General features: G+C 40.4%; 1 protein-coding gene across 1 annotated transcript in view; it reads left to right on the top strand.

Annotated features, from left to right (window-relative positions):
- Positions 1-10,495, top strand: part of EPB41L5 (erythrocyte membrane protein band 4.1 like 5) — a 56,293-nt gene extending 45,798 nt beyond the window's left edge. The window contains exons 20-27 of the mRNA XM_054380980.1: positions 4,894-5,022; positions 5,595-5,656; positions 6,264-6,374; positions 6,941-7,034; positions 7,935-8,012; positions 9,056-9,097; positions 9,497-9,630; positions 10,438-10,495. Of these exons, the coding sequence (XP_054236955.1) occupies positions 4,894-5,022; positions 5,595-5,656; positions 6,264-6,374; positions 6,941-7,034; positions 7,935-8,012; positions 9,056-9,097; positions 9,497-9,630; positions 10,438-10,495 (708 nt within the window). The remainder of the gene's footprint in view (positions 1-4,893; positions 5,023-5,594; positions 5,657-6,263; positions 6,375-6,940; positions 7,035-7,934; positions 8,013-9,055; positions 9,098-9,496; positions 9,631-10,437) is intronic.
- Positions 10,496-11,328: the final 833 nt, after the last annotated feature.

Genomic DNA, 11,328 nt, shown 5'->3' on the forward strand with positions numbered 1-11,328 from the left:
GATAGTAAAGGAAATACAAATGCTTGCTTATCTGTAAAACCTGTGTGTGATAAGGCAGTGAGATAGAGATGGGGTGCAGAGGTGCATTTGTACACATGCAGTCTGGTGAAAATTTCTGAAATAAGTGGGAGTAATACTGATAAATGCTTGAAATGTTCCTCAGTCTGTGTCTGTAGGTGTTCTATAATTCATCCTCTTTTTTCGAGGGGGTGAACTTTTTTCCTGGTGTTTTTCAGTTGCCTTTGGGAAGCCGTACAGAAGTTGTTTTCGCATTTTGTTTTGAGTCAAGTTTGTTGGTGACCCATCCCTCTTGTTAAGTAACTGGTTTTTACCTGCTTTCTGAAGTAGGTGTTAGTGCCCTGTGTGTTTACATAGAGAAGAGTGATACATGTTGATTTAGTGCCTTCTGAGTAGGTCAGGATGCATATCCACAGGCAGCTGAGCCGAAGTATGAACTTCAGTGCCCTGAATAGCATGAAGGCTCTCTTCTCCCTCACTCTTCTTTGCTCTTCCTTCCTTCTCTCCTCTGTAATCTACAGGAACTATTGCATGTTTTGCTGAGCCAGTATAGCCTCCGAAATGGCAAGCAAAATTGTGTTTTCCTTCTTTGTTTTGAACTTTTGTTAAGGTGTTAGGGTTTTATTTGGGTTTGTTTCAGTTTTAAGTTGGTAAAGGATAAGGTAACTGGGTTCACGGAATGGGTCAAAGAAAAGCCAGTGATAGTGAAAATAAGGAAGGGAAGGAGAGAATAGGATTCTCCTTTACAGCAGTGAACTTTCATAGATTCACTGGTTATCAAGCAACTGCACCTGTGCAGGATGTTGTTCTTGTCTTAAAAACTTGGAAATTTAGATCTCCCCTACTCTGCTTTTCCCCACTGTTAAGGCTTTAGGTACTTTCTTGCATTTTGAACAAGCAGAGAGCTTAAAACACCTGGCAGTGTTATCTCTGTACTACCCTCCCTTGCAGGGAGGCCTGAGAATTTATCTAACTTTCAGTGAAGCAGATATGACTTTTCTTGCTCCCTTAAGAGTAAATTGAACCAGGTGCCAAGGGAGGTGTTCAGTGTTTGGGCTAAGACCATTCCTAAGCATTTGTTTTTCCCCCTTCATGTGAGAGAAGGCTGCAGTTTTGGTATGCTTGCAAACAGCTGCAGGCTGTTTGGCTCATGTCCCCCTTAAGGACTGTTGTCAGAGATGCCCTGGGCACTTGTCTGCTTGGTGAGTGTTACAAAGATTACCAAGTCTCTAAGTAGATTAGTCAGTAGCCTACTATTAGTAGTAGGTGCCGTTAAGCCCAAATGCTGCCTCTGCATAAATTGGAGCAGGTGAACACAGCTTATTTCAGAGTATTTTTGCCTATCGAGCTCCATTTTAGTTCAGAGAGGGTAAAAACATTTAATTGGTTAAATGGAGAGAATGCAGCAACAGTTTCTTAGTGGTTTTTAATTCATGGCTGATACATAAGCAAGGTAAGAGCCCTGTAATGAGCTAATCTATCAAACAGCTGCCAATACAGTAGACTCACTGTTATCCAGCTGCTGTCATAGGAGGTGTTGAGTAACTTTGAATGTCAGAGGTTACAGATACTGGGGTGATGGTAACCTGACTAGAGAGTAAGAACATGTGTATGACTGAGAAGTGACCTAATGTATGCATCAGCAGTATGCCAATGTGATTCTTTCTTCAGGTAGAGACTTCACCTTTTAAGAAGGAAGTGCAAACTGTATTATGAAAACATACAAGTGGATCATCAGTGGTTTTCCTTGGGTAGAAAAGACTAAATAAAGCTTTTCAGTTGATGATGTAGCTTATCAAGAGTGTATAAAAAGGCAGACAAGGCTTAAAGGCTGTCTGTGTATACTTTAAAGTCTGTATGTTTCAAATTGCAAAGACATGCAGGTTACAGTAGCACCACCTGAGCACACCCAGTTGTGATTAGAGATGATGGTTAATGGTTTGGAAATGAGCCGTGAAGAGAGTGACCTTAGAACAACTGTTAAAAAAAGTTTGTTTCCTGTTTTTCAAAGCTGTGTTAGAAAAATAATAGGTTTCCACCTATGGTGTTACAAAAATGTGCTTATTGGCTCTCCTTCTGCACTTTTGCCATTCATGTATTTGTAAGAGGTGTTTATGGCATCTTCTGATGGAACTGCCACAACCACTAAATCCTTGCAATCAGCTTGGATCCTGGAGCTTGCTGTTACTTCAGATCAATGCAGTGTTGCAGTGTTCTCTCTGAAAGCCTGTCATTACCATTTCAGGATGTCTCTTCTCCCTTAAGTTTTGCCAGTGAAGATACAAACATATGTACAAACAGCTACAGCACATAAAAACATTTGTTGAAGTGTATTGAGGAAAGCATTAGGTTTCTGCTTATGAAGGCAGAAAGTTCAGCTTCGTTAATTAAAAGTCTTTAACTGCTTTTCATAAGGAGGCAGAGATATCCTGACAGTCATCTTTACATAATTCAGTCGATCTTGATTGATTTCTTTGAGAGGGAAATATTTATCTAGCTATCTGTGTCCTTTTAGAGAAAATGAGAAGTCTTTGTAGAATAAGAACTGGGAAAGGGGGAATGAATGGCTTCATTCTTCACTGCTGCTCCCTGCCAAAATCTGTTGGAATGGAAGAATGCAACTTTGTCCTTTCCCAGCTTTCACTAGCACAGTGACCAGATCTGAGAAAAGAGAGCAAATAGCTCTGAAATGTATTGACACTCTGCTTCCATCAGCTTCTGAAGTGAAATGAACAATAAAAAGTTCACCCTGTTCGCCTGTGTTTGAGTCTGCTCCAGAGTTAGCAATGCAAGGACATGAAGGTTTTCTGAATTTGTTGTCATCTGTAAACATTTTGGAAGTTGCTCCGAAATCTGCCTGCCTTAGACTTCATCTCACTGCACAAAGTGATTTTCAGTGACACCAGGAGCACTGCTCAAAAGCACAAAGGATTGGGATCTCACACCCTGTGGCTGTTGCCTTTAACTCCTTTTTTCTGTTTTTTTTCCATTGCTGCTTAGCTCCATGTTTTGATTGAAGAATGGAGTACAAATACAATGTGTCTTGTACATGCAAAAAACCAAAAATTTGTAACAAGCTAGAATATTGACAAGCCCCAGCAGCTTTACTGTTTGCTGTGAAAGAGTGAAGTGTCCTGTCAATTAGGCATCTTGAGGCATTGTCAGGTGCCAGGTGCTTTCCCCTCTAGCTCTTTCCTTTAAAAAGCAAGTAAAACACCAATGTTTTTTTCAAGCACAAAATAGAAAAGATTGGAAAAAAAATAGATCTTTAATACTGATAGAAATATTTCTTTGGCAGTGTAGGACTTACACTTGTTTATATTAACGTATTTTTTTGTAGGACTGAACTTTTCAGAAGTTGAGAATCTAATTGGTAATAGATCAGAGCAACCTAATTAAATTGGTTGTTCAAGGAAGTTAAAAAAATGGTGTACTGATGTTCTCAGTTAAAATAAGCAGATTCATTATGTCACTGATACTGCATTAGGAATTATGTATAGAGGCTGCTATATACAGCACCAGGTTCAGTGAAGTCCAGTGTAAGGATTTAAGGATGATCGTAGTTGGATACTGTGACTGCACAAATAATGATAATTCAATTCCAATTGTTTCAGACTTCTGGTAATTCCAAAAATTCCAAAAATATTCTCTAAAATAAAGCCACTTAAATGTTTAATAATGAATTGTTTTGTTAGCTTTCAATAAACTATGTGCTTTCCATCTCTTAAAATCTGCTAGTAGTAGTCATTAGCAGCACTGGTCCTCACAAGTTTTTAGGCTGGTCATGATCCTTGAATATTCTGTGAAGTTCATTTCTCACTGGGGTCAAACATTTAAAATGAGGTCTCCTTTAGATGGTCTCACAACTTCCTGTTTGGATATCCTGAAAGGTGATTTAGAGGGAGACAAGAAAAGGAAACATTTTCACCATCTCTAAGGGCCAGGTACCTGAAAGTTCTCACTAGTGTTTCTGGTGAATGAAAAAAAAAAGTAGAAGTAGATGGAGAGCTGCATAGGGGGCAGATAGTCTCCTCCTTTTATCTTCTTCTTCCTGCTCTCTCTCTGCATGACAAGCTTCATTCTTTCTGGATGCTCTGCAGTTCGCACAAGTGGGAGTGCAGCACAATTGCCTTGGGGCACCTTACAGAAAGTGCAGCACCTGCCTGCAGGAAAGAGCCTGTTTCAGCTAGGAGGGTGGCATATGGTGAGGAGAGCAGGACTCTGTCTCCCCCTGCTGTGTCATATCCCGAAGAAAGGTCACAAGGCTTTGTTTCCACTGAGTTAATTAACTTCTGTCATTAATGAAATAGCAGTTAGTAGATTGCTTAATTAACATTTTACAATTAAGAAATGCAATTCATATAATGAAACACACTGTAGTGAAGGTATATAATTTTTACTTCATTATGTATCTGGCTGCCAGTTTGCTCTGATAAAATCAGTGATGGGAGAGGTAACTATTAGCACTTTAAACTGTTGTTTTAATTTATAAATCGCTTTTAAGGTAAAAATCTTCCAACTTGCATTTCGGAGTAAATGATCAGCAGCTTACAGCTAAGCTGCTATATTGATGCCTATCAGTAAACTAGGCTGCAAATTTAGGGTCCCCATCAGGTCTTGCACAGTGTATTTTTAGCACAGCACTTTTGCATCTCCACTTCATGTGTTGTGGTTTTTTTTTTTTTATTTTATAATTTCCTGGGATTTTACAACTGAGTTCCAAAATAAAGGAATAAATTGCGTTTTCATTTTAGTATAAATATGCTGACTTTCCTCTCATAGGCTTGTTGTTACTTGGAGAGATGTTAATAAACTTCAGCCCATACTTTTCCATGCCTGGGAACTGCTTCTGATACAGATTTTTTTCACATCTAGGATGAAGTGGTAAAGTTGACAGATAAATGTCTTAACAATGCGATTGAGAGCCCAATTGTAGCAGCAACGTGGCTTCCAGCTGATATCAAAAGCAATATCCTGAAGGCCCAGGCAGAAGCAGGGCACAAGGTAAGTACTCAACTGATAAGGACTGTGACGTTCTCAAATGTTTTATTTCTCTTCAGTTAACCTAGTGTTGGAGAAGGTGCCTTGCAGATAAGCCTGCTCCAAGAGCCTGAGTTGAAGGCAGAATAAGAGAGCCTTGCAACCTTTCTTCACAGTAATAGTGGTCCAGTACTGGAACAGCTGCCCCAGGAGGAATCTCCATACTTGATGATCCCCAGTGTGTAGCTGGACAGGGTCCTGGTTTCAGTGGTAATTGACTTGGATAACCTCCAAAGGTTGCCTGCTAATCAAGAAATTACTCTCTAAGACTTTGCTTCTACCACGTTATAGTAACTTTGGTAGCAAATAATAGTCTTTTGTTTGGCTACATTGGTGAGTTGTTATTTCTGCACTGAAGTTTACACTTCAGTGTATATTTCATATACATAATTCATATTTTAAGTCACTGAGCAGAAGATGAACAGCAGGTTTTCATGCTGGAAGGGAGGCACTCAGCTCTTCTGTGAATCTCAGAACTGACACAAGATGGAAACAGGTATCAGAAACTTATGTTTTTGTTCACTTTTTCCTCACAGGTCGTAAGAGAAGACAGTTTGGCAGGTGTCAAGAATTCCAATATTCAAGATGCTGCTGCCAGGTACTGAATAGGTTTGGAAGAAATGTGTGATCTAGTTACCTGAATACAACAATGAGAACCTGCACTTCAGGGTGGTCTTTCTAATGGCTTAGTCACCATTATATTTTACCTTGTTATAGTGTAGCTTAACCTGGGGAGTTTGAAGTGTTTTTAAAGTGTAAACCAGCAAGCAGTATTAGTTGCTAGGTTTTATTATATATAAAGTAACCCAGATACTCTTTATTGTTCCACAGTTGGATTTGATAAATGTTCCAACAGCAGCTTCAATCACTACAGTTATTTCTGTATATATTCACTGTGGCAAAAGGGGATGGATCTTTAGCAGCTGTTTTCTAGTGGAGGGATAAAAAATGTGGACAAAAGCTTGATACTGACAGTTGACTTCCTGAGAGTTTCTGAATCTGAAACGACTGGTAGCTCCATTGAAAAAGTTGAAAAGTTACAATATTTCTTGACCATTTGTGAAGATGAGCATGTGTCAGGCCTCAAAGAGCATTCAAGATATTGAATAAAAATGTTCATCTGAAGATCTCAAAAATAGGCTGTCACAAGTGATGCATGAAGAGCCTTCCATGGAAGGGTGTACCTGTTTTTTGTTTTGTGCCAGGAACATTCTCCCTTCAGGCAAAACACAAAGTAATACTCCAGCCAGCAGTCCAGTATTTCAAGACTCAAGAGAGCTGCTTAAAGCAATCCCTGCTTCAAACACCTTTGTTCCGTAAGTGATTGAGGAGAAACATATTTCAGGGGTAAGGGAAATGTGTGGAGAGTATTATGAACAGGCCTGAAAAGACGAGGAACAATTGCTGAGCATTTAGGCTACATCTGACTAAGCAGGTTTGCTGATGCATCTTTAATTACTGTTGCAACAGTTAATCAGTGTATCCAGGCCTTGGGGTGAGTATCCTAGCAGGCAGTAAGCCAATCTCTCTCATCTTCTGGAATGACTGAAATATCTGACATCCTGCTGCCCCTGGCTCTGAAGAGGAAGATAAGATGGCTGGAAAGGCTTCAGGCAAATTAGAAACGAGCTGAAGAAGCTCCTTTGAATTAGAAGACATTGTTACTGTTGGGTACATACACAGCTGTAGCTGAAACTATCTAAGAGAGCAGTTATCTGCAGAGGTGGTTGGAAGACATTTACTCCAGTGTACTCACAAACATCAGTCTTCTGTCTGCATCATACAGAACTGGTGTTGAGTTCCTGGGTTGAGCCATCATTGAAGCAGCCCTGTTTCATGCTGTCCAGGCAGTGTGCTGATGAGAATGTTTTTCCTCTTTCAGTAATGTGCTAAATGAGGATAACACTGTCTCTAACCATGAGGACCTGCTGATTTCAGCTACTCTGGCTCCAGCTGAGGAGGCTGCTGTTTCAAAGGTATCACCACCTGCCAGCCTGGAAGGTTTCTGTCTGTCACATTCTGAACTACTGATGCCTCTGGGCAAGTACAGACCTTGCTACATGCCTCTCATAACTCCCTGAATACCAGTCTGGTGCATGCCAAAGAGTGCTTTCTGGAGCAGACAGGGTCACTACAGCTCTCTTCAAAGGCCATTTCTGAGTGTCCTTTCAGGTTCTTTGCCTGACATTTATTTTTCTAAACCGGTGGTTTTCCTCACACTGGTGGGGAGCCCCTTATAGCTTCTGATGCTTCAGGAAGGAGACTGCAGGGATGAAATTGTGACATAGGCAATTCTTCTCCAAAAAGCCACAGAGAGAGTTGAAATTGAAATGCTTGTTATATTCTCGTTGCTTTAAGGATAAGGTAATTTTTAACTGGACTCCATAAAATGCACATAGTAATTCAGGGGCTGACTTTGTTAGTCTCCAAAAGAAAAGTGGAGTCCAGCATTTAACTCTGTTGTTACTTCAACAGACTGAGGGTTTTTTCTGGACCACTGAAGCACAGTATGCTTTAGCTTTTGTCCCTCCACAGTGGTATCAAGTAACTGATCCCATTGAATAATTATCAGTTTCATCTCCTGGTTTCAAATGCTCAGCTCACAGACCACTGACCTTGTTAAATGGTGCAGTACCCCACCTTTGCACAGGAGAACAGGACAGTTTCTTACATGGCAATTCCAGTACGTTGATGAGAGTAAGTGAAATGAAAAGGCTATTTTAAAAAGCTCATATGGAAAGATTTGAGAAAACAGACCTGATAAACAGTGGTGTTCATCGAAGATGCTCATTTAGAACCTGGGGAGCCACTAGAGTATTCAGCAGACCTATCTGGTTACTACTGGGAATTCAATTCAAAACTGATTTATTCCTTAGAGCACTCCAGATGACCAGGACGTTTCCTTAACATCATTGACAGAGAATCTAATTGACTTTACAGAAGCCACACCTCGGGTAAATGTATTTCAAAACCACACTTCTTCCTTCACACACACAGTGGTTTTTACTCATCAGCTCTCTTCTGATTTTAGTATCTGTCCACCAGGGATCTGCTGCAGTGGTGATTAACCTGGATCACACATTTATGCCCTGCTTACTTGAAGGATAGCTGTAGACCTTACAGCTTTGTAATTGAAGTGAAGGAACCTGAAGAGTTAATTTATATCTGTGCCATAAAAGTCTGTAGTCTTATTTTAGTACACCTGCAAGTGCCAGCCTGCTCTCAGCCTTTTGGGTACATACAATTACAGAATGGTAGAGGTTGCAAGGGACCTCTGGACATCACTTAGTTCAACCTCCCTACTAAAGCAGGTTCACCTAGGGCAGGTTGCATAGGACCACATCCAGGCAGGTTTGAATATCTCCAGAGAAATTATATGTAAATGTGTATATATACACACAGAGACATATAAATTTGTGTGTGTATAAATAATACAGGGATTGGACAAGATGACCTTTGAGCATCCCTTCCAACCCATGCAGTCTGTGAATCTGTAAAATACTGGAAAAATAAACTTTTTAATACAAATCAACCCTTTTATTTAGATACAGGAAATCTTATATAAGTTGTGCTGGTGAAAGAGGAATCAACAGAATCACAGAACCAGTAAGGTTGGAAAAGACCTCAAGGATCATCAAGGAGTTCTATTGTGTGCACCAAAAGGAGGGGGAAGGAGTAGAAACTTCAAACTGTTCAGAAATGTGCTCTCACATTTCTGCTTTGTCCACAAAGCAGAAAAAAATAGGGGGTTCAGTTTCCTTTTGGAAGGCAGCACTATGCTGAAACTGCTCCCAGGGAGTTGCTGTGTGGGTGCCAGTTACCTTTGGGAATGAAGTCACATCATCTGTAGCTGATCACTAGCACAGTTCAAAGACTTAGTGATGGACAAGTACCTAAGCTCAGTTGGGGGGCAGTACTGTTTTGGGAGGCAATATTGTTTGGAAAATGTTCTCAGCTACTTGTAACATTTTCTAATGAGCGTGTTTGCTTTTTGCAGGTGTCTTCTCAGCCCATAATAGCACCGAGGTGGATAGTGCCAGTGAGTTATTTGACCATTCCTTAGTAAAAAAAGTTTGAAGAAAAAAAAAGAAAGCTTTTGTCATGATTAAGAAACAGGAGTTCAAGTAAAATATAACAATTTGTAATAACTTGAAAGCCCATAAAATAATGTACCAGGCCAAAAATAAAGGCAACTTGCTCAGCTGGAATAAATCAGACAACATACATATCCTGCTAGTATTTAAAGTTCATTTTTGCTGTGTTACACTGCAGATAAATGCCATAAAGTTTCTTTAAGAATTGCCTTTAGTGAAGCCTAACCTGGAATTTAATGAATCTCAGTTTTTACTGTTACAAGTAAATCACATGGAAAAAATCAGCTTGACTTGTCCTGGCAGGTTTGTTATTTCAGTTGCCTGTTTCGTTCTTTCTAATTCAGACTGGACTGATTTCCAATGGACCTTTGGGAAATGATGTTGCCTTGGCTGTGAAGGCAGTGAAAGGCAGCACAGAGACTCTGTTGTCATCAGCTGGATTGCCACCATCCCACCAGGCATCTGAAGCCCTTGCAAGGTAAGGTCTCCTCAGCACTCACTGCAAAGCCTGTATGTGGTGGAAGGGAAGTATGTGCTCTTGCTGTTTCCACTTAGCTGTAGTGGCCACATGGGCACAGTGCTGTGTTTTGCAGTGCACTTGAACTCTAGGTCTGTCCCACTTCATAGCATTTGATACCTGATCAATAAACAGAGCAGCTGAGGTGTCTTTATTTTTATATAACATTTTGTTTGTTGTAATTCCAATAAGTGAATGACCAAAGCATGTAAATTTAGGTGGAGCTGGAGATAAACCTGTTGTCATAATGCTATAAAATCAATTTTTAAATTATAATTTCACTTTGTTTTCTTTCCTTATCTGCTCCCATGTTTTAGTACTGGACTGAAACAATGGTGCAGGTGATTTTTCTCAGAAATGTCTTGACAGTGTTTCAGTACCTGTCAGAATATTGGCAGGGGTGGGGGGATGTCCTCCAGTTATTTCCCATCTGCAAGGAAGTCAGAGAACAGGATCTGCTGCAACCTTTTCCCCCTTGCTATTCCATTTTGCTGTGCTGGTGAGGCAGAATGGTGGCAGTGACAGTCAGTGAGCCTCTTCCAGTGCAGATGTGGATGGCAATGATGCTCCTGCTGCACTGTGTGAAATTGATTCACTTTGCTCTTCTGCAGTTGTCCATTAGCCTCGTTAAATTGTGAGTGGAACAGCTACTAACACTCTTCAGAACAATATTAATATTTTTCTTTTTTTAATCCACCATGGCAGGTCATTTTGGAGAAGTGTATTTACAGGGCCTTTTGTTGTTTGCTTCTTTGTTTTCCCCTTCAGCCCAGTTATTGAGGATGCTACAATAAGAGCAAAATGTTTACTCACCACTGAACTCTAGAAGAAGGAATTTTTGCACTTCTCACCTTGTAAAAACTTAAATCTTCTAACACATCTCCAAGGGATCCTTCCAAAAGACTTGCTTGGGACCAAAGTCTTGATGATTGGGAGTCCAACAGCCAGCTGGTTTGCTAGGATCCAGGAAGAGACTTCAACATTTATTGCAACCTAACTGGAATTACAATCTAAAGCAGGATAATACCACATGCACATTTGATCTTCTCCCTCAGAAATGAAATGCCACGTTGGATATAGTTCTGGACATGAGGAAGAGAATCTAGTTGTGTTCTGCTTACGCTGAGTTTAGTCCTACTCATCTTGTGCTGCCTCTCAAGTGTTAATGGAAAGCATTAACTGTTCTGTTAGCTGTGATGTAGTGTGTGAGGATGGTATCCATCACCTCTGTAGTTTAACATTGGAAGAGTTAGGAGAACTTGTAGGGCCACCTTGTGGCCATGCTGTGTATAGTGGCTCATAGTAGTGACGACTGCTTCATATGGCCAAGAACATTTTCCTCTGTGTTGTTATTCCGTGTGTTTTTCCTTTATTTTACCAAGACCTACTCTCCTTTTTGGCCTTAAACCTATTCATAATCCTTGCACCTCTTGTTATAGTACCTGGGAAAAATGAGGAAAGATCTAGTCCATCAGTGACAAACTGCACTGACTGGATTTGAGCTGCTCGCTGTGAGCAGGAAAAGAAAAATTAGCCTGTCCGACAGCACTAGCAGGCGACAGCAGAGGTCCCATGGCTTGACACTGTTTAATTCATTTCCTGTATGACTCAAACAGATGCATTCTTGGTTGGGGACATGTGAGTTGTAACTGCTGAAGC

The sequence above is a fragment of the Indicator indicator genome, chromosome 5 (assembly GCF_027791375.1).
Source record: "Indicator indicator isolate 239-I01 chromosome 5, UM_Iind_1.1, whole genome shotgun sequence".
In the NCBI taxonomy this organism is placed as follows: domain Eukaryota; kingdom Metazoa; phylum Chordata; class Aves; order Piciformes; family Indicatoridae; genus Indicator; species Indicator indicator.